The sequence below is a fragment of the Mus caroli genome, unplaced genomic scaffold, assembly GCF_978045245.1.
Source record: "Mus caroli unplaced genomic scaffold, Mus_caroli_1 scaffold_8, whole genome shotgun sequence".
Taxonomy (NCBI): Eukaryota; Metazoa; Chordata; class Mammalia; order Rodentia; family Muridae; genus Mus; species Mus caroli.
In genome coordinates, this window is record NW_028227263.1 from 74,728,050 (window position 1) to 74,755,140 (window position 27,091).

The window sequence follows — 27,091 nt, forward strand, 5'->3', positions numbered from 1 at the left end:
GTTTTCTTCTATAATTTTGTTGAAGATGTTTGCTGGTCCTTTGAGTTGAAAATCTTCATTCTCATCCACTGCTATTATCTGTAGGTTTGGTCTTCTCATTGTGTCCTGTATTTCCTGGATGTTTTGAGTTAGGATCTTTTTGCATTTTCCATTTTCTTTGATTGTTGTGCCGATGTTCTCTATGGAATCTTCTGCACCTGAGGTTCTCTCTTCCATCTCTTGTATTCTGTTGCTGATGCTCGCATCTATGGTTCCAGATTTCTTTCCTAGGGTTTCTATCTCCAGTGTTGCCTCATTTTGGGTTTTCTTTATTGTGTCTACTTCCCTTTTTAGGTCTAGTATGGTTTTGTTCATTTCCATCACCTGTTTGGATGTGTTTTCCTGTTTTTCTTTAAGGACTTCTACCTGTTTGATTGTGTTATCCTGTTTTTCTTTAAGGACTTGTAACTCTTTAACAATGTTCTCCTGTAATTCTTTAAGTGAGTTATTAAAGTCCTTCTTGATGTCCTCTACCATCATCATGAGATATGCTTTTAAATCCAGGTCTAGCTTTTCGGGTATGTTGGGGTGCCCTGAACTGGGCGAAGTGGGAGTGCTGGGTTCTGATGATGGTGAGTGGTCTTGGTTTCTGTTAGTAAGATTCTTACATATACCTTTCGCCATCTGGTAATCTCTGGAGTTAGTTGTTATAGTTGTCTCTGTTTAGAGATTGTTCTTCTGGTGATTCTGATTACTGTCTATCAGCAGACCTGGGAGACAGGCTCTCTCCTCTGAGTTTGAGTGGTTAGAGCACTCTCTGCTGGCAAGCTCTCCTCTTACAGGGAAGGTGCACAGATATCTGGTGTTTGGACCTCCTTCTGACTGAACAAGAAGGCCCAAAACAGGACCTTTCCCAGATGCTGTGTTGCTTTGGCAGGTCACATAAGCTGTCAGCTTCTGTGGTGCACACTCTCACCTGTGTAGACTAAGTTCCTAAGTTTGTCCCAGTCCCGGAACCAAGATGGCGCTCCCTGCTCCTGAGGCCGAGGGCTCCCGTGCAGGGCAGATTCCTGTCCTCCCCGGCTGGGAGGATGGCCAGATGTCTGCGGCCCGAAAAGGGTGCTGCCTCAGCGGCTCTGTGGCTCCCGCCTCTCCCAGAAGCTGTCTGCCTCTGTTGTGCACACTCTCACCTGTGTAGACTAACTTCCTAAGGAACCAAGATGGCGCTCCCTGCTCCTGAGGCAGAGGGCTCCCATTGGACTACATTACTAATCTATCAAGCAAGGTGTATCCACTGGTGCAGTAGGGGCATGACTGTTATAGTGGTAACCAACTATACTCTGATGGTACTTAAGGCCCACTTCATAGTTCATAATTCCATAGCTGGGGAAATTTTAGGCCCTTATGGTGATTTTACTACTCTTTATCAGAATTGACATGGTACTAAAATCTCTTCTAAATTTACTTATGCCAAGAGAAAACTGGTAGGCCCAACCTTAATAAGAGAAACTTATCTGAATATAGAGATAATGGCTGATTGATGTTCTAAGAATAAGGGATCTCTGTGTATAGACCTATATAGGCCATTTGTACCACTTCCATTAAAGTTGATTGAATATTGTAGAAAAGGGGTTAGAAAAAAATCTAAGAGCCTGAAAATGGGGAGAAGGAAAGTCAAATACTCTTTCTAGAAGTAATATAGACAATGTAGCCATAATCTCACAGCAGCTGCAGTGGTCTACAAATGGCACAAGACTAGATCCTGTAAATAGTTAATTAGGAATCTGGAAGGGATCCATGTATCCCTACCCCTGTTTGCTTAACTATGGGATACCAGTGGATTCTGAGAAGGTAATAATTGTGTTCAGGTGTGTATCCACTGTCAAGCCTATCATGCTTCAATGAATAATTCCAATCCTCTGGTCAAACATGTGATGCTTATTAAACTCAGCGAGTCTAAAAACCAAAAGGTCTCACTGTGGGGAAGGGACTTAGTCCTCAGTGAGCAAATGGAAAAAGTAGTAAGAGACAAAATCCCTCAGATCCTCAGATGTCAGTCTAGGTAGCCAAAACACCAATTGCTATGGTAAATTCAAAGAGGAAAGATAGAATGGATAAAAAGCAAAATTATAGCCTATGACCACAAGTTTCCAGGCAGCCTGGATTGTCTTTAATTACTGAGTCTAAGGCAAGTCAACTAGGCAGAAAAGTTAACCCAGAACAGAAACCCTCAGCACAGAAATGCCTTATCTAGTAATGGTCTTGGTGGTTAAGAATGTAGAACAAACTGATATATCAGGGGCTGACCCACTGGCTTCTCATGTAACTTGGCTCAGTTTTTACTAATGACTTGACTTCTTGCTCTTTGATTACTATTTGCTGACATGAAGATAATTCTTACATGTATATTGAGAGGATAAGTGAACTGGCAAATACGAAGCAATTAGCCCTTGCACACTGACCAGTCATCATCTTCCCTTACCTTGTGTTACAATATAAATGTTCCAATTAATTTAAGCAACAGAATTAACAAACCTGACTAAGGATTTTCATCATCAAATGGAAAAAAAGGGATGCCTTAAAATGCTGTTGGAAAGTTATTTGGATTAAAATGATTTAGAATGCCACATACATGCATCTTGTACATTTATAGTCTGGGTATCTATTTTAAAGAAGAACCCTGGGCTCCCAGAGATAAAGTAATTATGTACAGTCATACAGACACAGAATATCAGAATTGGGAACTGAGTGTAAATCTGTCTGATTTCATAAAGTAGGTACCAGCCCCCAGCTTATTTCTCTAAGCTAGAATGACCTGAGCCAGAAATGACAGGGAAAAAGGCAACCTTCTTCACTGGGAATGTAAATCTGGAAATGTAAGTCCCTGAAGGATTTCAGGAAACCGACTTGATAAGGCTTGTTGAAACCCTAAAATTATTCACCCGTCAAGAATCAGCAATTCTATCACGGGGATGTCTTCAGGAATGAATGGTACAAGCAACTATGTGTTAACAACTCCACACAGCCTACAATTGCTTACGACTGGGGTGAACTTAAAGAACTATAACACAATTCATCAAATATACTCAAGAAGAGTATACTTGCAACCAGGTTGTGGGCGGTAATCCCAGATACTCTGAAGGCTGAGGCAGGAGAATGGCAAAATCTAAGCCCTCTGTGAGCTATAGGATAAACTCAACACCAAGCTAAATAACTTAGTTTTAAAAAAAAAAATTGAAAGGAGAAAATAGCAGGTGGACTATAGCTCAGTGGGAGCATACTTGCTCAGGCTGTCTGAGGCTCTGGTGTTACCAGTATATCCACACACATACCTTTGTATATATGTACACAAGTATAATCTCTGTGCATATGGATTAAGTCCAAAAGAGATGATATTAAACATATGTCATCTATTTAACAATTCCTATGAATTCCCCACTGTGACTGACTGTTGTTCATGTATTTCCCCTCTGAGATAATGTAGCCTTATTATTTACAATTTAAGAATTAAGAAATAAGAACAGAGGAGCTAAGTATTTTAAACAATCCTCTCCAATCTAACCTTGTAGTCAAATTAAAATATGAACTCAGTTTATCTACCTTTAGGGTCTTCCTCAGACATTGCCTGTCCTATTTCAATTTTTTAAGTAAAAGGTTTTTTATATTAAAACATTATAAATAAAAACTACATCATACCAAAATTATCCAAATGTAAAAATATATTTGATAGTGTAAGTGTAAAATCCAAGATAGATCTCAGAATAGATATTCTGTTTGGAAAGTCACTGAGATGTATGGAGTACTCTAGTCTTACAAGAGACAGAAATAATTATTTACATTACAAATTATAGATGCATTTGTCCAAAGATATTAATTCCATATTTCCCTTATGCGTGTTATTTTTTTATAATTTTCCCCATAACATTTAGAATCATTTGTATGGTTTGTGTGGAAATAGCTCATATTTTAGGGAGACTGGCTGAGAAGCCATAAGCACACCAGGCTTTGTGTCCTTTTTCAAGTTCAGATCTCAGTTTGCCTTCTGGTACAGGACTAGCTGCCGTGGAGAGAAGTGAGATGTGGTGTGAGGGCCAAGGAAACCTTTCTGGGTAGCTCCTTGGTAGCTGTTCTCTCTGCTGGGCTAAGCATAGACTCCTGGACTTACTAGTCCCTCATGCTATTTGTAACTCACGCCATTGGACCCACACCTGATTCCAAGCTGCATGCAGAATGTGAAGTGCTATCAAATAATGTGTATTAACTGTCCTCTTGCCAAGCCGTGTGTCTCTCCTTGTCATATTTATTGGGGAGCCATTTAGCATGTACGTCGGCTGGGTTCAGCTGCTGTACCATGCTGAAGTCAAAGTCTCTCTCTCTCTCTCTCAAATAATGTGTATTAACTGTCCTCTTGCCGTGTGTCTCTCCTTGTCATATTTATTGGGGAGCCATTTAGCATGTACTTTGGCTGGGTTCAGCTGCTGTACCATGCTGAAGTCAAAGTCTCTCTCTCTCTCTCTCTCTCTCTCTCTCTCTCTCTCTCTCTCTCTCTCTCTCTTGTCACATGGAATGGAGAATAGTATTTGATACAGGAAGATAGCCTTTATCCAAATATTCTGCCTTTTCTAATTAGAAGGTCAAATAGTGATGGAATCAATACGATTTTTTTTTTTTTACACTCAGGATTTTGATCTTGAATGCATGTCTTTCTTCCTTAAGCTCTCCTTCGTATTGACTCTAATTAACTTCGGTAAAACATCACATCAAAGAGTTTTATGGTGAATCACAATAAAGATAATTGTTGTTTGGAGAAAATGCAATTGGGAAAGTTTTTTTCTTTGTCCTAGCTGAAGTATATTACATTCAGGCGATGGCTTTAAGAATCACTCATAGAGCATTCATGTGACTCAGGAAACTTATCAACTTTTGAAATGTTTCTCATATTTACAGTGCTTAAGAGTAAGCAGAGGTAATAATCTTTCATGAAGAAAAAATGTTAGTTTAAGAATTATTATGGTATATATTAAAATTTTTATTTTATTAACATGATAATTTGTAAGTTAATTTGTTTGCAGTTTCATACACACACACACACACACACACACACACACACACACACACACACACAGATATGTGTGTGTATACTTTAAACATTTATCTGCTCTTATCTCCTGCCACCTTTTTATTCTATCTTCCTTCCTCTGCACAAATCTGTCTTTCACATTCATGTCTGCCCATGTGACTGTGGCCCACCAAGATGAAGCAGCACCATCTGTGTGATTGTCTTTAGAGCTCTTCCTTGGGGCCCTGTGGGCTCAGCAGAGGGTATACAACTAAAGGAAGTGACTTTCTCTCTCTGCAATCTGTGCAGAGCCACAGTTCAGAGGTGAAAGGAGGGGACTCCAATCCACCCTGTCCCTTCATAGGGACAGCTACAGGCTGGCCTTGTAACATAAATTTTCATAGTAATTTTTCTTTGATCCCAAATCTCAAATTATTACTTAGTAACAGACTTCCTGGAGCTTTTAAACTGTTTGGAGAATTACCAAAGAGTTACCTTTTACAGTGCTCCAGATGGATGACATATAACTCACAGAACAGAAAGTAATGGAAGGTAGGTAGGACAGCTCTTTTTTTTTTCTCATCGTGAAAGGTACTATTCTAAACTATGGGGAAATTTGTTCCTAACAATTCCAGAAGTATTATTCCCAATTATAGAATATATATTCCTAATTAGATTACATATCTTTTATATTACCCTGTGAGGATGTCTTAAATTATGGTCTAATATTTTCCTCCTTACCTACACAGTTGAATATAAAGATTATATAATAAATCTGTTCCAAGATTTTATCTTACAGAACTGAAGTTTAATATATTAGCTGGCCTCCCCTCTCCCCCTTCCCCCTCACCCCCCACCCCCCCTCTGAGAACCTTAGTTTGGTGGAAATGTAGTCTTAGCAGGTGTAAGCACAGAAGACTCTCCAAATCAGCATGAGGACCCATCTCCTTTTGTTGTGAATTTAAAGTGATGGTTTCTTCTGGATGAGCTAACAATAGTTTCCAGCTCTAGCTTAATATTAGAGACAAGGATTCAAACAGATTCTCACCTCTAAATGTTCTTTGGGCTGTGTTTTAATTTTCCTATTATATTAGATTTGTTAAATTTTAGTATTAAAAATTATCTTCAGAATTCTCACTATAAATCCTGAGTGTGGCCTTACATATGCAATGTGCTTCTTTAGCATTCATATAGTGCTATCATGCGGGAGCTGGTCAGATGCACCTAGCATTTCCGACCAAATCTTCATCCTCTGTTCAAGTGTTGGCCATTCAGTTACATAATAGAACTGGAAAGTATTTTCCAGAACATTCTCTTTTGTTTTAGTCTCAGTATTTACGGTGATGGCACACTAGCTGCTTTTCATTTTGAACACTATAAACCCATAAAAAGGGGCATGTGTAAAATAATGTCATGAAATTACAGTGGTAGCTACAAAATAAGCTTATAAACTTCATGTATTTTTTAACATTTATTTTATTATCTTTAATCTTTTTTTTTTTTACACTCCAGTCATTATTCCATTCCCGGTCAACCCTCCGACAGCTCCTCATCCATTTCTTGTCCACCAGTCTCCAAGAGGATGTTCCCCCCTGCCCCCACACCATCTCCACCCCCCACCCCCCACTGCCAGGCCTTCCCACTCCCTGGGGCCTCAAGTCTCTCAAGGATTAGATGCATCTTCTCTCACTGAGGCCAGGCCAGGCAGTCCTCTGCTGTATATGTGTTGTGGGGTCTCTTAGCAGCTAGTGTCTGCTGTCTGGTTGGTGGCTTAGTGTCTGAGAGATCTTGGAGGTCCAGGTCAGCTGAGACTGCTGGTCTTCCTATGGGGTTGCCCTCCTCCTCAACTTCTTCCAGTCTTTCCTTAATTCAAACCACAGGCGTCTCCGACTTCAGTCCATTGTTTGGGTGTAAGTGTCTACATCTGCCTTGGTCAGCTGCTTATTGGGCCTCAAAATCTAAATACTTTTTTAAGTCTATTTTTTATGAATATAAAGCTTCAGAAAAAAAAATAAAAGAAGAGTTAGATGTGTACCAATATCCTATTTATTTTCTGATCCAGGAAAGGGATTGTGATATTTATATATATTCAAGAGGAATAGAGGTTTTTAATTTTATAATCTTCAAACATTTAATATTTGTGAATTCCAATGTAATTTTTCTATTAAAGTAGTAAATGTTACATTGTATCTTTGTTTTTTGATGATATCTTCAATGTTCCTACATGGATTCTGAATTTCGCTGACACAATGGTAGGGACATTGAGTAACAGGAAATGGTCATTTACCAAATTAAAAAAAATCCTTCTACGAAATATTTTTATATGGACACTTCTTGTTCTTTTGTTGACCTTCCCTCGCCCTTAAGAAATCATGGAAATTTTAAGCTAACATTACAAGAACTGAGGACAGAAACAAATTGAAGTTGGAAGTACTTCAGCTTGGCAAATTGACATGCTGTTTTTGTCTTTATGTCTTTCAACTTTAACACCCACAATTTATTAAGTGAGACTCCGTGCCAGAGCGGAAGCCGAGGATCCTGTTTGGACACCGTTGAGGAAGGAAGCCGGGACTTTATGGGGCACCCCCTTCCTCTCAGCCACTGACCAGGAAAGCCATCTTTCCATATGAAAGCTATTCAATCTGAGAGGTGGGGTGCTTTGGGAAGGAAGATGACCTCTCCCTTGTAAAGTGGAATTGCTGTTTCCCCACCGTGACTTACTCAATGCATTTCCACCAGTGTTTATAAGACCACTTGTGTGAATGATTGTGGTGACAGCAATAGTCATTTAAAATATGGCTCAGATTCCTGGCCTTCCAATTTCTCAAGTTATTTGAATTATTAAGCACTACAGTCACAATAGAATGTTTGATAAGCTCAGGCTGTGCTGAGGCTCTTTTAGAGAAGAGTGTTTTCTAAATGCCACAAGTGTCATCAGCCTGTCCACCACTACTGCTCTGTACAAAAAGCATGGCTGCCCTCAATCTGAAGACAGAACACGGATTTCTTTAGTTAACACCCTTTCAAGGCAGCCAAGGGCTTTCTGAGCTGTCATAGGAAGGGTTTGCTTATCTATCAAACAGTCTGGGAATGGCAGGTCGCTAGCATAGTTCATGGAAGTGCTGGGACATGCAGGATGGAGGTCAGAGTGACTTTGTGCTGTCAAAGTTGTGTAGGTAATGTTGTGTCGCTTGATTTATTTGGGACCTTGACCTTAACCTCAGCTAAGATTTGATTTAATTAATTTGAGAATTACTGATAGCTATATAATAAAAATTAGTTGCTTTAGTCATTTCCTTATGATTCTTCAATCTTCTTTGGGAATAATTTTATACTTAAAGGAAAACTGTGAAGAACTTTTCTTCCCATGCTAGCATCTTACATTACTGTGTTGCATTTGCCAGCACCAGAATGTCACCAATAGTAGTATCTTATGAGTAAGTAAACTTGGGTCCTCATTTGGATTTTAGCTGATCCTTCATTAATATAATTTTTTCCCTTCCAGGAACTAGTTCATGGTACTAGATATATTTAACTATCCTAGTCTTTTCTGATTCATAACAGTATTATACTCTGTCATTATTTTCCACATGACTTGACAATTTTTAGAATTATTGGCAACAAATTTTGGAGGAAGTTCATTATATTTGAGTATGTGGAAAAGTTTGGTCACCAGAATGGGGGAGGGGGTCCTGTTATTATATCATAATCCATACCACTAGGTTTCTTTCAACTACTTTAAGCTGATGGTTGTTACTTTATCTTCCTATCAATTATAATTTCATTCTAAATTAAAAGTTGATTAATCTTGTAGTTAGTGCCTGAGTAATATTTCCTTCACCTGTAACCATATGGTGGTAAAAAAATGAAATCACTATAAAAACTGGAAATTAATTACCGAGTCATGTCAGAAGATATAAAATGAGTTGTAAAATCCATTTTTGCAGAGACAAAAAAAAAAATTAAATACCTTTCCAACTTTGTCAAAGTTAGTTTTGGTTTTGCTATTGAAAACACACAGATCATAGCACTAATATATACTTTGCTTTTTATTCCTCACAGATTAGAGATGGACAACCAAACTGTTATGTGTTGAAGAATAAAGACTTAGAGCAAGCTTTTAAAGGGCTTATTTACTTAGAGTTGGACCTCATATATAATCCGGTAAGTGCCCTCCGGGTGTGCCGCCCAACTTCTCAGGACCCGAAACACATGGTGCTCAGCCTGTTCAGGCTCAGATCAGTGTCAAAGATTTCAGGATTGAAGCTTGAGAATGGGTGGGGTGACTGTGTTTAAAACTCAGTCGTAAAATCCATGCTGGATGTTCTAGTTTTCAAACAGTTGAGCCAGCAGGATTGATGAGGCTTAAATTCACAATAGTCGAAAAGTCAAGGGAATAATTAAAAATAAAGGAAAGGATAGTCTTTGCATATCTATAGGTTCATATATGCTTTGTATCTACAGATTACATAGAGATAATACATTATATAAAAATGTAATCCACTCTAGAAACAAAATTTATGTCACATATAATCTACATATAATATATAGTGCATCTGTTTATTCTATGATAGGCAAGCTCTGCAGTCTCTAAAACAACGTATATCATAGCTTTCATCTCTCTCTCTCTCTCTCTCTCTCTCTCTCTCTCTCTCTATCTATCTATATATATGCACACACATACACACACACATATACACACACATATATATATATATTTAATTCTCACTAGTGCTGAAATTGGGGTTGAGTCATCAATATGAGTGTGTGTTCTTCCCAGTTTCTTCCTCTTCTGCTCAAGTGGACCATCTGTACAGTTTGCAGGAGAGGTGACCTCTCCCAATATACTACTTTCCTCTGGGAAGCATTTGTGTATAGATTATATGGAGATTATGCTATTTAGTCAAGACATAAGTGCTGTCTCAGGTGGAAAACATGCTTGTTCACGGACACAGTGGAAGTACATTTGTCTTTCATTTTTTGAAGGTTTCCCTTTCTCTGCTGGTTTGAACACGTCAGTAAATTCCCCTGGGGCTTAGTTTTCCCCTTATAAAGGACCTACCATGGCCCATTTGTGTGCTCTCTCAGGTCACTGGAGGTAATGGGATTGTCTGTGGAAATGTTTTAATGGACTGAGAACTGCCCTTCCTCTTTGAGGTACAATTGCCTAAAGTTTAGTTCAAAAATGAGAGAGGACATTTTCATCATTTAGATTAGCATGAAAATGTAGGAAGCTCTGTGTTGGTCCTGGTTCGAATACTTTTGTGGATATAGCCAAGTGGTGACAAGACCACCCATGGTCTAGCCTGGCTTACCAGGGACTGTATGGCCCTGTGTCTCAGGAAACTGCCCAAGAATGACTGGATCTACCACTTTCTGGTTCATGGACATTACCTGTGGGTTATAAGGTCCCATTTTCTGTGATCTTTTCTCAGCTACTCAGAGAGAGAATGAAGTTTATGAATGCTGCCCTTGTAACAACCATGTTTTTCTAGGTCAAAGCAAGTATCAGGACCTTCACTCCAAGAGAAAAACGCTTTGTGGAAGACAGCCGCAAGCTGTCCAAAAAGGTAGGTGGCCCTCTGAGTACCTTTATCAGCCAGCGTCCAAGTACTTCTTAGTCATTGCTGGCTTTTATTTTATTTTTCCTCTTCTCTCTCACTCCTTTCTCATCTGGACTGCTCATCTTTGCACTTCTTTCTCTTGTCTTTTCTCTCAAAAAATGGGCCAGGTCAATGAGGAGTGGCTTATTCCATATTCTTGGGAGGAAGGAGGGGGTGTGAGCTCTGCAGTGGGCTAGGGAGTTCTTTAAGAGACACCCTCAATGCCTTTGTCCCTTTCACTGGTGGCATTTCTCTTTCTTGCCTTCACAGATGAGGACAAGTGCTTTCTGCTTGTTCACTGGATGAAGGGATTTCCCAGCAGTCTAAGGAAGCTCCTAGCCTCAGATTCCCCTAGGGCTGAGGTTACTCTCTGGGTTTAAATTTAGGGTGTGCTTGCATCTTACCCCATATGGGAATTAGCTGTCTTTCTTTCTGCTCATTGTCTGGAATTCTTCTCTTATCAGTTTAACAAAAAGTAAAGATCCAGAACTAGGGGGAGGAACTTCACATTAAAACTGAGGGGCGTTGGGGTAGGGGTGAACCATAAACCAAAAAACCCCATGACCTCTGCATTTCTTTCTTCTGAGCCCCTCCCTGTCCTCTTTAGATACAGGCCAGGATTTCAGCCAGTACCCATTGTTCCTCTTCAGTTGTGTAACAAAGAACAAAGCGTCCCCCCTCTAAAAATGTTTATTACTTCCACAGCTTCCTCTGGGGTGAGCAGCTGTGCATGACACAAAGCAGTTAAATATAAAGCCATCTTCTCTTCCTCTTGTTTCCCATGAACTTCTGGGCACCTTGCTGGGGAAGGGACTTAGCAGGCTTTTGGAGGAAAGTATCGAAATGTTTTGGTTTTGGTACCACAGTCATTTGAGTGCAATAGTCATTGTGTGTAATCCGAGTCTATGTCCTCATTTTTATTATTATTATTATTTTTGTCTTTTGCTCTGTTTACTTGAAAGTTAAAACCTAAGTGGAGGTAGGCAGGGTGACTGCTTTGCAAGCAAATCAAAATACTGTGCCTCCCAGTGGGAGAAAAGACATTTCCTTTACAAAACAATGTTACCACTGGGGTGGCTTTGGCTCTGAGAATAGAGGGGAGATCTGGGACTAAACTCCCTGGGTGTGTCAGGACCCTCCTTCAGTGCAGCACAACACTGGGTACCCTAGGTTACAAAGTTGAAATTTTTACTTTTGAAACAAATATTTCAAACCATCTATTGTAGGATAGATAGGCAGTTCTCTAAAGAGAAGAATTCTCATAACCACCTGTAAGGTTAAAGACAATGCCAGGACTACTTTGGGAGAAAGGTTGAAAAGTGTGTTGAAGATGATAGAGTTGGGAAATGGGGAGGGGGAATCTGGATTCCATTTCTACAACTATACTTTTTGGACTAACATAGCGATGAAGCTAGGCCTGTCCTACTGGTGGTCTTTCCATCTGTGTCCATACTAAATAATAACTTGGCACTCATTGCAATTCTGTCTCTGTTTTATTCTCTCTCTCTCTCTCTCTCTCTCTCTCTCTCTCTCTCTCTCTCTCTCTGCCACACCATGTACACACACACATATGTATGTTCTCTCCCATGCATGTACATGCACACAGTATTCACACATACCAAATGCTAGGTTGCTGCAGTTCTTGTTTGACAGCTGAATTCTGTACTGAACACTACTAAAGCAAGCTTTTTTTCTTTTACAAATTGAGCCTTAACACAGGTTAGATATGCTTGTCTCCTATGGATGCAATAGGACCATATATATATGGTACTGTACATAATACAATTTGAAGAGCTACAGCAGCTGATCTTAGGGAATATCCAGAGCATGTAAATCTAACTGTCTGTTTTTCCATCTTCTTATAAAAACAGATATTATCAAGAGATGTAGACCGTGTAAAAAGACTCACTTTGGCAATATGGAACACAGTACAGTTCTTCAAAAGCTGCTTCCAATGGGAGTCCACATTAAGGAGTACAATAGCATTTGTGGTAAGATTTTTCTTTTTAATGTTCACATTATTTTCTGTTTATATACATACATTTATCTCTCTATAATGTGACATATGAGGTTAGCCTTTCTAAGACTGACTCTGAGTAAAGGTGACCCATAAGAATTCTTTTAAATTATTCAAAAGCTATCCATATAATATTTCTCGTTGAGCTTAAAAGAGCCAGTATCTATATGTTTCTGTGGTGCTATTGAAGCATATTTATATAGTCTTTACCTGGCCATTAATATTTTTCAAAATGGCAGCTGGAAACAGTATGACTAAATTACAACTGAATGGTTCTACTTTAGTTTGTCAGCAAATTATTAAAAAATTCAATATTAAAAAATATGTATACACATCAAGCTTTAGATACAATAGATCATGGCAAATTAAAGTGGGGCTCAACACCATAATTGAGAAATACTTGTCAGAACATTGTCGCATTCTCATGAGCATAATAATATCCTAGTGTCAAAGAGCTGCAAGAGATTGTTGAGTCTATCGCTGAGAGTCCATGAGTCCTTGCACCATAGCATTGCTTGGCATCTCTGGAGTGTTTGCTCTCATTTGTAAAGGGACTGGTCCTTAAGCAGATTGATAATGTCCGCTCTGGGGGAGATTAACATTCCAGATTCCTTGTATGTGTTTTGTATCTGGTATTAATGGTAAATTTCTATACAGTTTCTATAGTTATATAAAAGGTTGCAATATGGTTCTAGACTATATATATCATGGTCCATGGCAAGTCAGATTTCTCCTGTTTCATGTTGACAGTACATCCTCAATATTTTCTTTTGCCTTGCATTGCATTTTTAACCTTAGTTTACATGATGTGTATATTACATATATATATATATATATATATATATATGAGATAATATAACATAATAGTCACATATATAATATCTTATATAAATATATGTGTATTTATATATGAATAGAAGATATTAGTGCTTCATTGTGATCTCAAAGTTATTTTCACATATTTTATAGAACCAATATGCCAACTCCATGAGAGACTTTTCTTTGACAGTGGGTACCATTTTGATTGGATTATTTTCATTTTGCATCACTTCAGGACATCTATGTGTCTGTCATTGTCCTGACATTTATTTAGCCATTTCCCTGTCTTACAACCTATTCAGCTGGTGGCTTCATATATCAGGCTCCTCTTCCACCTCCTCAGATCCACTTCCTACCCAGATTCCCTTTCAAAACTTTCCATGGACTGTTGTGTACAGTTCTGGCCCTCAGAGGAAAGTGCACACAGTTGGTGTCTGCTTCCAGCCAGCACTCTGGCCAGCCATGTGAGAAGTAGAGGATTCCCCCCCCCCCTTTTTTAACTGAGTTCTGGCTCTGAGACTTTAGAAAAACAGATCTGTTGCCCTGGATTCAGTAAGGGGATGACAGAGATGATTAATGGGCTGCCGGGCTGATCTGAAGAAAGATTAAAACAAATGAAGGGAAACAGGTTGTCCGGTAAAGAGGACTTCTGGACAGGAAGGGAGCCTTGACAGGGGGCCTCTCCTCCACTGCCTCTGCCTTGGCTGAGTCCTCTTTGCTGGGCACCACCCCAGAAAAGAACCTTTACCAAACTGTTAGAAAGAAACTGTGACAATGTGCCTTGGTAGCAAGGGCTCCCAGACAGACGGACAACAGTACCATCCTCTCCTAATCGATTTATTGTAGCCTAATGTACAAGAATACCTGGGCTTATGAGACTATGACAGGCTCTACTGTTTGCATGAAAGGCATATTTAGGTCAATACATCACTGAAAAAAGATCAGGTTTAGCCACAAATACTGTAGAGTCAACTTGTACCCATGTACTCGAACATCACAGATTCAACCAGGCACAACTAATTATTCTTAAAAATTGCATCCACATGAAACAAGTACCGACATTTCTCTGTCTTTACATCTCATATAAAACAGTATTGCAACTATATTTGTTTTTTATTTTATTTTATGTCATAAGCAATTTAGAATGTATTTAAAGAACAGAATAATGTGTGCATACACGCGCACACACACACACTACAAATTTGCGCATGTACTTGCATGTGCAAGTGTATGTATGTCTGTGTGTGTGTGTGTGTGTGTGTATTTGCCCTACTTCTTGTTAAAATTACATCATGAGAAAAAATGACATCATGAGCAGCTAAGCTCGTTTTGACGGGACATGTTTTATTTATAATGTAGTCTATAGGCTTGTTAGTTGTCCATATGTATATGTTGTAGTCCAGATGATGGGACTGGATATACATTACTTGAGAATCTGTGGTGGTTGGGTGTCTATGGGGGTGTGTGTATCTTGGACCTAAACCCTAAGTGTAATGAAGGATTACTGTATATACAAACTGTATTACTTGTCTTGAGTGTACTGTTCTGAAATGCATTTAGACACATTTTGCTTTAAATTTGAAACTCCAAGTACAAATGTTTATACCATATGCATAGTGCTTAGTCATGGTGGGTCTCAGAGACACCAAGACACTGCAAGGAAGATAGTTTCTTCCCCAAAGCTGATGGAATATGGTTTCTGCTACTATATGCTATCATTGGAATTATCCCTATAGAGTTTCAGCTCTTTAAAATACAGGACTATATTGTAATATATTTAAAGAGCAGAATAATGGGTGCACACACACACACTTGTGTGCATGCATGCATATGTGTATATGTGTGTGTGTGCATTTGCCCTACTTCTGTTTTTTTGCTGTTAAAATTACATCATGAGAAAAAAAAATACATCATGAGCAGTTAAGGTTTTTTTTTGACGGAGCATGTTTTATTTCTAATGTAGTCTACAGGCTTGTTAGTTGCCCATAGAGCTCTATTGGAACTATACACACAGGGGCTGCTGCTGGGTGTGCTGGATATGTAGAACTCTGTCATAGATTTTCTATCTGCAGACTCTAACCTCCTCATCTAAGTTAAGCCAGAGAGATGCAAGTAGGCTGAGCAAAGGAAGCTCAGCATCTTTTATGTCTGGCCTTCCCCACGTGGATGATATGCATATCATCACTGGTACCCAGTAATGGTTCTTGGGTTGTCTAGTCTGGGCAGAGTGCTGCTGCTTATTATTCATTGGCTTGTTATTCCCTCCATGTTCCACCTACTGGCTTGGATGTTACAGGGCAGAATAGCTTTGTGGGTGTCTGAATACTAGTTGAGAACTTATTCAACAACTGATTCTTCTTGAAACGCCCTTGTGTTCTACTGGGAATGAGGATAAGAGATATAGTTTGGGGCTACTGGAGGAATGAAAAGAATAATTTTGGCAAGCCTAAACTTGATAGGACTGATGTATACTCTTTATTATAGCTGGTTATTCATGTTAAGACCTCAGGGAAACAAGCCATTCATTTTCCTGGAATAGCTGTGAGTATGTCTGCCATAGATCACCCCCTGTCAGAAGCTTCAGTTTACAATTAAACCAGCTTCTAAAGATCCAGCGAGTCTGGTTAGAAGTAGATAGGCAGACATGGAAGAATTTATCATGTTAGATTAAGCATAAAACGGATGCAGTGTAGGACTGATGCCTTGATCCTATGTGGGTGGCTGCATCCCCAACACTAAGGGTTGAATGCTTTCTTGAGTAATTTACTGGTACCTGCTATGGTAAAATTGCTATACGCTGTTGAATTTGTTATTCCAAAAATTTAAATCAGAGAAGTGGCTATCAGTTTGAGAGAGGTGACATGGGAAGTATAGTTGGAAGGAAGGGATGTGAGTGAGACGTATTTCAGAGAAGAAACAAAATGGGGAAGGGGAAGTGATGTCACTATATTTTAATTTAAAGAATATTTGGCACAAAACTTTAATTACAACACAATATCAAGAACATAGAAAATGAAATAGAATATATTTTGTAAATGTTACATTTTCATTTTATTGGGAATGGCCGAAACATTCCACATCACATTTCTTGCCTCGGCGTGTTTTTTTAGGCAGAATATTTCAAATAAAGCTCATATTCTGTCCTTGGAGGTTTGTTTTCCTCTTCATTAAAGTTTGCTAAATATTTTGGTTCATTGTTCTCTCCAAGCCTTAAACATATTATTTATGTTAAATTAACTATATAGTTTCCCTTCTTAAACAAGTCACATTCTTGTCTTTCTCAGTTGAAAGCCAATATAAGGTACTAAGTTATTGACAAAGACAAAAAATGGGCCAGCCATATTAGGAGTAAGTACACCTGTCTGCATGCTGCTCTCTGAATAGAACTTATCCATGTGCACATGGTTAGACCCACATTGACTGTGGACTCTGGGGATACTGAGAGCTCAGGTTACTGCTTTACTCAGTGGGTGTAGTAATCCAAGCATTGCTCACATCTTAACTCAGTGAGTACTGAAACAAGCCTGTAGATGCAGATGCAAAGCTGTGCCCTCTTTTTCACACGGGAAAAATATGAGCCTATGAAGTAGAATGTTGACATTTGTGTGCTCTTAAGGAGGCAAAGAAGGGATGGAAACTCAGATCAGCTGGGTTTAGAAAGGAACTGCTTCATTCTAGGGTTCAATGCTGCTTACCACTGTTGCTCATGACTCAATGCCACTGCTGTCTTTTGGTTTGTATACTTACTCTAGGAGCAAGCTTACTGATTATTTCAGAAGCGCACTGACCTTGCATGCATGGTGGAAATACTTCTTCCAAGGTGCTGATAGATAGATACAGATCCTTACCTGAATGGGCTGGTTCTCCATCAGCCACTTTGTTCACAGTGATGAGGATGAAAAGATATAAAATAAAAATGTTTATGAGATAAAATTAAATAAGATAAAAAGTACCACCGGGGAACAGTTCCAACCTTGGGAATTATGTGACCTGTTCCAGTGTTGGAACCCATAAACCCATTTCCACTTTGAAACCCATGTTCATGACCCAAGGACTACTAGCTCTATATGAATCCCTAGTTGGAATGTCATCTCTCCTACTTTGGGAGGATAATCTTAGATGATTTACAGGTATTTTCCTAGCAAGCATGAGTGAGGGCTGGATAAAACTAATAGATCAAGAATTGGATTTGTACTTTTCAGGTTTTCTGTAAGGTTTTAAGACATTTTAGAAGGATGTAGGGTAAGTTACACACACCTTCAGATTATCTTAATATAACCAGTAAGTAAGCAGCCATTTCTGGTAATGACTCCCCACCCATAATGTCTCTATGGCGGTACATCATTTGATAATGGACTCACAAAACTAGTTTTGCATTGTGATATTATGTAGAATACTATAGAATCAACTGTGTGTGTGTATGTGTATATATATATGTCTCTCTCTCTCTCTCTCTATATATATATATATATATATATATATGGGATTTTGCTTTTTTGTTGCTTTTCTGTATTGATTTATACATAATCTCAGGACTCTGTTAAGATGTGAGCTGTGTTATCACATAAATACATTTTTCCTGTGATGAAATAGCATTTACTAAGAGATGGTCTAATCACAAGGCAACTTTAAGCAACAAAGATATCATGGTGCTTTTAAAAGTTGGGTTGCCTTTCTGGCATTGTGTCTTTCCACCAATCTTTCAGAAAGACACCTACTGTATTGAGAGAGGCTAGTATCCCTGGGCATTGATGGATTCCTAGTTTTATTAAATTTTTTTCTTTAGACACTTGCTGTTAAAAAGTAATCTAAATCTACCATATATCAATGGACATCTTCATAAAGCTATGACTTTAACATCTGTGACTTTTTCTCCCAAACTTTTTAGTGTAAGAAAATGAAGAATTTTTCTTAAGTTGACAGGGCTTGTAATATGATATATAATTTAAGTGATCAATCAACACCTCAAATAAGGTTCAACATACAACTCTCTATGTCTTAGTCATAGGCGGTATTTAACATTTATAGAATCCTTTGTAATTTGAGATCCTACCATATTAAGATGTATAAACTAATTTTACTTTTAACTTAAACACAATAGTAATAGTGGAGCTAGCCATCCCAACATAAAACAGTAACACACATAGACACATACCTGCCCACCCCCCCCCACATGCACATGCACACACAAAACAACCCAGCACAAACAATGTGAAGACAAAGAGGTTTACATTGGTTTGTAATTGGAGGGTACTACTGTCCATCATACTGCAGAATTCAAGGTGCCAGGAGGTTAAAGAGGTAGTTGATCATATGGCCTCTGCATCTGTCTGACAGCAGCCAGAAAGGGATGGATGCTGGCACTTAGCTCACTACCTCTGTTTTGATTCAGACAAAGACTACATACAGCCCATGGAATGGTCTTATTCATAGACACATCTAGTCTTCTTAGTGAACTCACTTTACAAACTCCCCCCACCAGAAATGCCCAGAAATTTGTCTCCATGGCTACTTAGAGCCTGTTAAGTTAGCAGTCATTATTAACTATCACAGTGACCATGATTCCTCTGGGGCACTGAGATTTATCTTGAACAGTAGGTGCAGTTCCAGTTTTGCTTTTGATGTTGGGCTCCTTACATGGTGCCATTCAGATGGCTTTCTGACAATTTGGATATGGGTTCCCAGTATCTGAAACATTTAGCAATTTTGCTAAACAAGACCACTAGCTTATTTGTAACCAGCTGTACTCTTTTGGTGGCAGTCTCCATACCTACTGGTAGCCATCACTGTTCAGGTGGTCCATGTCTATGCCCTTTGAGTTTAAAGATGAACAATATTGTTATGAGAGAAAATAAATATAAACATAAAGTTTTAAGACATTTTAATTGTATGTAACCACATAATATGCATCTATATGATATAAAGTTTATAGTTTTTGACATATCACTTGTTTTAATAGTGACACAATGACTTCTCACACCTTTAGCATGGAAGACTACCTAGCATGCTTTCCAAAAACATGTTAAAGATTTTTTTCCTTCAACAGTTTTTTTTTTTAAAAAGAAGAACAATTCATCATTGCACTTCATGATTATAATTTTTACAACATAATTGCACCTTCTATTGACAACTTCTCAGGCATTAACTAATTATGCCACTTAATAAAATTATAGTAATTGCATTTAAAAGATTACCCATGGAAGATGTAAAAGGATACTATTAGCTATTTTAGCATATTTTCATGTTTATGTTTTCAAACTTATAATTGAATTGTGCTACCAGACAGAACCATAGAATATATGGGCTGAAGTCACTTGGTATTTTAGAGCATGCTAATTTTGACTCATAAGCACCAGGTCTTTATTATCTAATCCTAGAGTAGTACACACTACCATGTTCACACAGTCATGCTAGCCAGCAAGAGAATAATGAACTCCATCCATGAGATTTTTGCACTAAGCTCTACATTAGACCTCTGCAATACGTTTAACTGTTCTGATTGTTCTCTTGGGGTGAACTTTGAGCAGCTGTTTCTCTTTGAAGTTGAGAACAGCATTAGATGTATATACAAGGACAAGGTGTGTAAGTGTGCATGTGGGAGTGACACACACACACCCTCCTCTGAGCTTTGTATTTGAAGCCTTGCATCCTGCAGATCCCACTGAGCACACACTACTTAAGTCTAGTCTTCAGGAGTATGCTCTTGTGAGCTTGAGTGTGGTTCTCATGTTAGAACCTTAAGCCTTAGGTAAAGATAAGATGCTATCAGCCAGGTGACTCTTTTGTGTAGCTAATAATTAACTGCCTTCTTGACCATCATCCCCCTTTGCCATTATACCACCTTCCCTTCCCATTAACTGCTGATGGTCCAGTGAGTTTACTATAGTTATATACTGAGAGGCAAAAATGTACTTCTCACACTACATAGTCATCGGTTCAACAAAATTTCCTCCTCTATTTTCCTTAACTTCCTCTGTGCCTCTTATTCCTTACCTTTCCATACACTCTTCCTTTTCTGCCTCCCTGCTTCACCCTCACACCTTACCTCACTCCTCTGTTTCCTACTTTCTATTCCTGTTGATGTGATAAAATACTCCTTGACGGATACAGCAGAGGGATGGGTTCCTACTGACTCAGAGTTGAAGGGTACAGACCATTCCAGCATGGAAATCAAGACAGCAAGGTCCTAAAGCTGTTGGCCACCTCATGTCCCCAATCAAAACAGCAACAACAACAATAACAACAACAACAAAACGGTCAGCAGTGAATTCCTGTGCCCAGTTCCCTTTCTCACTTTTATAGCTCAATATTCCACCCAGGGAATGGTGCTACCCACAGTGGATATTCTTCCCACTCCAATTAATACAATTAAAATAATCCTCCCAACGCATACTCAAGGCCCAACTCCCAGGTGATTTTAGATTTAAGTTGGCAACCCGAAACCTCACACTTTGCCTTGCTGCTTGTATTCCTTTACCTCCCTTCTTCCCTGTATTTGAAAGCAAAAGGTACCATTTTGACTATGACAATATTTAATGAAAAAGAATATTTGAGAACCAATTTGGCTAAGAAGCATAGAAAAAATTTTAATGACATAAGACATGCCTATTGGTAGACGTTATTGCAAATACTAATGGGTGTTGATGTTCTTGCAAAAGCCTTATTTACAGTTTCATTATGGACGGTATGTTTTGAAGTAACAAATGCCAAGATCCATAGTGATCGGTTATTTCTCCACCAGTGAAATGAGCCAGTTCAAACCAGATTAGATTATATTAAAGGCAGGTTTATTGGGAAACTGCTCTCGGGTGAGTTCGCTGGTCCCAAGGACCAAGGCCAGGGTAGTTGCCATAGGGGTCAGGTGGGTGGAAGAGAGGAGGAGTGCACATGCAGAGAAAGAAGAAAAGGGTAAATGTGTGTGTGTGTGTGTGTGTGTGTGTGTGTGTGTGTGTGAGAGAGAGAGAGAGAGAGAGAGAGAGAGAGAGAGAGAGAGAGAGAGAATGAATGAATACAAAATGGTTTGGATTATATATAGGGAAGCGCCTATGGGGGAAGAGCAGCCTAGCCCCTGGGATGGAAAGTTCAAGGTTAGGGGCAGGGTATGCCAGGTAGAGACTGAGGGATGCTGGGAGAAGCTAGAGGCCAGGTCTGCTTTTCTATGTAAAATATTCACCTCAGTCCCTTGTCCCAGGGTCCAAAACCAAACACATGGTTTGTCCTGCAGCCAATTTTCAAGAGCTAACTGCTTCCAGGGACTCAATAATATGCCTACAGCCACCAAATCCCAAAGAATGAACTACCACCCACAAGGCTATGGTATCTGCCTTCATACTTACCTCGCTAAACTTCTTCACATCAAAAACAGGACACACGTGTTGTGTTTGTTTGCTACATTAAGGAATTATGCAGAATGCCTGTGCGTATTATTATGGTAGGTCATGCTTCTTACTGCTGGTCACAGTACTGGGTACACAGTAGGCATCTAAACCTTGCTTTCTGGAAGAAAGCTAGGATCCCTGGAAACCATCTGTGATGTCCCTTTAATCCAGTTCCTCCTCTGCAACTAAACAGAAAACATGTGACTATCTGACAACTCTATTGTCATCTTGTCTGATATGCATTTTTTTCCCCTGACCCTGCCTGTCCAGGGTAGTGCTAATTAGCGGCAAAATGGCCAAAAGGCAGCCAGCCACGGGGGTGAGGGATGGAGGTGGGGCTGGGTGAGGGAGGGGAAGGCAGGTCTGTAACTGGGAAAATAGTCCTTGAATCTTGTGATATTTATTCACTCATTTATTTATTTTTAAAGAGCAAGAGTTTTCTTCCTCCTCTCCATCTGTTTCTTTAACGTGACACCTGGATGTGTAAGCATTTGGAGTGATGCAAAAATGCAAAAGGATGTCTAGAAACAGAGCGAGGGAAGGGAGTGGGTGAAAATAGCCACAACCATTCCCTGCATAGGTTTTTGACCTGTTGAAGAACAGTGCCCAGTGCTTATATTTCTGGCTAATTTGATATTGCCTTTCTGTTGCAGTCTGAGCTTTGTTATTTGTTTCTAAGCTGTCATTTTTATTAGTCTCTCTGGCTGATCTTTTGGGGCTCCCGCATCAGGTGGCATGTGCTCTCATTGTCTGGCTGGGCTCAGCAAACGGAAGGCCTTTCATTGCTGTGTGATGTGGGCGTGCTAGCCTGGGTAGCCTGTAATTAGACCCACCACAGGTGACAGTTACAAGAGAGCCCAGTAATCATTCTAGCTGCCTGATCTGATGTTTATGGAGAGCAACCTGCTTTGTGGTCTGGTTAGGGTTTACTGCTGGATTGCACTGCTGCCATTTGATTTATGCTTTTGAACGGTGTGTTTTGCTACCTCTCCCTAGATGTTGAGGTTATGTCATTAGCTTTTTAAAATAACAGATCTTTGTGTGTGTGTGCATTTGTGTCTTGTTCACTGGCCTAGCAGTTCATATCTCACTTATGAGAAAATACATATAAATACGTGAGAAAAATCCTAATCAAATCAATGTACAGTCTTCTTAGTCATTTTCTTTCCAGGGCTTATTTTCCTGGGATTTTCAAACCACTGCAGTTCATATTTTCTGTCCCATGCCCCTTTGGAATGAGTTTTCTATTTCAACCTAATTTTCTTAAAATTTCTGTCTTTGCTAAGTGTCATGAAGGGTTCATTCTTGTCAAAGAAATAAAGGGAGAAAGAAACAGACAACAAGGTGGACACATCCTGACACAGCCAGGACTGAATGAGACACCCAGGGCTGCTGTTTGCATCTGGAAAAACCATATGGAGCTGCAGAACAGGAAGGCTGGAGGGATGCTTGTGTTGCACAGAGGGGTCGCAACGAGGCCTCCCTTAGACTTTCCAGAGACAGCATTACTGTTTACTTCCCAACCCCTGAAACTTCAGCCCTACACCATTTTTACAAAGTGTGACTTTTATTGGCCTTTGCTTTGCTATTATGGTTTTCGTTCCTGGGGATGAATTGCATCTACACAGTGGCCACAGATTCCACAGTTTTTGACAGCATAACATTTCCCCCACAAAGATCCTATTGGCAACGAGTTTGTCAGTCAGTGGAGTTGCTCCTCAGAAAGACAATGCTCCTAGGAACATAAATCTGAACTGTGGCTTATGTGCATCTGGCTGACCCCCTGGTGAGTAAGGCAAGTGGATCTCTACCATGATGTGAGTGTGGCGATGAAGATGGCGAGGATGATGGCAATCAATACAATAGCCTGGATCCTTGTGTTTCAAAGGGATCGGCCTTAAAAATCCATTGATCTACAATAGTGATTTTTGAAAAATATTTTAAAATGTCTTCAATTTTGAAAGCAGCAGAATACTAAATCTGTGTTCGCTAATAGCAATATTGCCCTGGATGGATCTAGGTACAGCACTCAAAAATATTTTGTAAACTATCCCCAAACAAGAGCTGTTTTTTTCTGGAAAGCGAATATAGTCTCTCTTTGTAAGGAAACTTCTATATGCTGTCTACCACCCCCTATTCTATTTTGCAAGATAGGAGGATAAAGCATATGTTCTGTTGTTTAAAAGTAGCTGCTGAAGCTCTCGTTCACCAAGTCTTTGCTAGGATGTTTAACTTTGCGTTTTATTGTGGTTTTTAAAACATTTTCAAAAATGTATGTGCTACCAAAGAACACTATTTATTTATGGACATTTAACTACAACCCCCCTCCACATAAACACAGAAAGAGACAAGTTGGAGGAAATGGGAAATAAAATAAAATAAAATAAAGAATGAACCAATAGCTTGATGCTTGTCTGCATTGCCTAGAGTCCTGCAGGTGGCGACACAAACCCACAAATGAGGAAACTCCCAAGGTACTTTCTGTTGACTACGTGGGAATTTTAATTCCAGCAATTTATTTTTAATTTGATACAATAATCTGTAAACAGAAATTATTACATCCATTTAAAAAATTTAATTTCCATGTTGTGTAATTTTCTGCTCCATTTTTGTAATCATTTTCCCTCACATTATATAGCCTGTTTATCTCCATGAAGAAGGGATAAAATCTAGATTATTGTCAGGTTAGGCCAGATCTCCTGTGTCAATTAGATACCTCCCACATTGGTATTGTGTTTTTATTTTTACATAACTTGTAAGTAAAGTTACAGACTATTGGTTGCTTGGAAATTTTTCTGGGTCTGTGACTGTGTGTATATACATACAAAGATATACATTCAAACTATAATATTATACCCAGTGGCAGCAAAAGGCCTTTTCTTTCTTGGCAACTTAAGGTTAGCTTTAATGTGCTCAGAATCATGGATTTTTTAAAAAAGATCTTATCCAAAGCTAAAAATACAGCATTAAACAATTGTCCTCAATTAGAAAATGCATAGCAGATATAATAACATTTCTGTTCATTTCATTGTTTCTTTTTGGACATTAGGAACTTTAAAGGCAAAGTTAATGACTTAAAGAGTTGAGATTTCTTTCTCTAATGCTACTTAAGGTTCAAAAGTTCTTAAATTGCAATTTTTGTAAGGACATGTATTCATTTGCAATTTTTTTAGGTTTCAGCTTGAACACACTGACTCTAGAGTGATTCGCTTAAGCACACAGCTAATTTCGGTTCTCCTATTTTCTTTTAGCCTCATTTTTTAAAAAAAGCCTTGCAGTGCACATTTTCTAAGGGAACTGCCATGATTCTAAGGAAATGTAATTATTTTGGTTTAAGTGCTTTAGGCTTTAGAAGTTGAGTGTCATCAGTGGACAACTGTGACAGTCCTGGGGAAATTGTCTGAATTTCTGTCATTGTCTTTCTAGTGAACTGTCTGCTAAGTCATATGATAAAGTTCAAAATCCAGTAAGGTCTGTCTACTGTTCCCTTAGATCCAGACCATCTTGTAAAAGAAAACAGGAAGAAAAGGAGAGGGAGAGAGAGAGGGAGAGAGGGAGAGAGAGAAGAGAGAGAAGAGAGAAATGAGAAACGAGAAACTAGACTTCTTATATTCTGCTTCAATTGCTCTTTCAATAACTCATGAGGGAGACCAGTAGAAGGCAAGTCTGACCCCCTGAAAACCTATTTTGCAGCCTTCATATGAAGAATATTCAGTTCTGGGCTCTGTTAGCAGCTGACCAGAATCTAATCCATTAAAAATATATCATGGTAAGCAGTTCTTGAAAATGTTTATGTGAGATTAACAGTCAGAGAGGACGTGTTCATCAAGAAATAGGTTACTGCTTGGCCAGTTGTCCTGCAGAGAAGCCTGCAGGACAGAAGGAGATTTAAAAGCCTGCATGCAGTGTAAGGACTGTATTTGATCCCCCTCTTTCATTTGCATATAACTGCATTGTTCATCACTCACATGTGGTTTTCTTCAAGAGATCTATTTCGAAGTTAATTTTAAGAGCAAAGGTCTGGCATGTTTTGTGGGGGATAACCCCATCTCTGTCCCATGACCATCAAATGACCTATGAATATCTTAATGTAACTCATTTACTTTACAGACCCAGCTTGGTAGCTTAGGAAAAGATGGGGTGCAAATTTTGCTACAGATTGTGGTGGCAACCCAGCTTTCTGCTTGATTGAAGTCCAACCTCTGCAGTGGACACGGGTGCCCATGAAGAATGCCTTGGAGGTGGATGCTACCTATAGTATCAGGGCCCCCAATGACTAAGAGATCAAATACACTGGCTAAAAAGCCTTAGGGAAGCATTATGTGTCTGTGGTCTGATCTATTGTCTGGGAGGTCGGGGAGTGTTAATGCACTCCGCAAAGATTATACTCCCTCTCTAATTGCTCACACACTTCCTTAAAGGATTTAAGCAGTCAGGAGAGGTGACTCAACTTGGCAGTTTTTTTGTCTTCTGCTACAGTTGAAGTGTATTCTGTCTTCCCACCTAGACCACTAGATCAAGTATCCTCACTAGGCTGGAAGGCGTACATTGCTAATGAGGGTTGAAAGTAACCCAGAGATGATAATTTCAACACAGTTCCCACTTGCTCTTTAAATACCCTGGAGAATATACTGTAAAGACAGCACCACTGTGTCCCATGGGGCACAAAAAAAGAGTCCAAAGGTCTGCATTGATTTTTGGCCCAATGCTTTCATCATCTCATCTCAGTGCTGGGATGCTGTGTGGCATTTTATATATTAGGGTTAGATCAGTAGGTGAGTTAAACATGTGAGTTTTACCATCTCTGAATTTCCTCCTCTACCAATACACACACACACACACACACACACTCATACCTATACACAGACACACTCACATCCTCAAATACACACATGCATATAATGCACCCTCATAATACTTATACTCTTTTGCACATGCACACACAGGGACACACACAGTAACACATGTTCTAAAATGTTTACCAGACCTATCTACAAATAAGGCTTGATAGGCTTTCATTGCAAACTTCAATAATATACAAGCACATTTCTACAAAGCCCCCCTTCCCATCTTTGGAGTGTATTTACTAAGTTTTATATAGGAGCCCATGAAACAATATGCTCTTTCCAGAATGATACAAAAACAAACAAACAAACAAACCTAAAATGAAGGCTTGACAAACTCATTCACATGGTATTGTAGGGAATACTGGTTGTCTGTGAGTTTGGCAGAGTAC

The 27,091-nt window shown here is 39.1% G+C and overlaps 1 protein-coding gene across 4 annotated transcripts in view; it reads left to right on the forward strand.

Moving 5' to 3' along the window:
- Nucleotides 1–27,091, forward strand: part of Mctp2 (multiple C2 and transmembrane domain containing 2) — a 238,613-nt gene that overhangs the window by 139,320 nt on the left and 72,202 nt on the right. For all 4 annotated transcript variants that reach the window (XM_085841642.1, XM_021166947.3, XM_029480148.2 and 1 more), the window contains 3 exons: nucleotides 9,101–9,202; nucleotides 10,534–10,608; nucleotides 12,513–12,632. In XM_085841642.1, coding sequence (XP_085697768.1) covers nucleotides 9,101–9,202; nucleotides 10,534–10,608; nucleotides 12,513–12,632 — 297 coding nt within the window. The remainder of the gene's footprint in view (nucleotides 1–9,100; nucleotides 9,203–10,533; nucleotides 10,609–12,512; nucleotides 12,633–27,091) is intronic.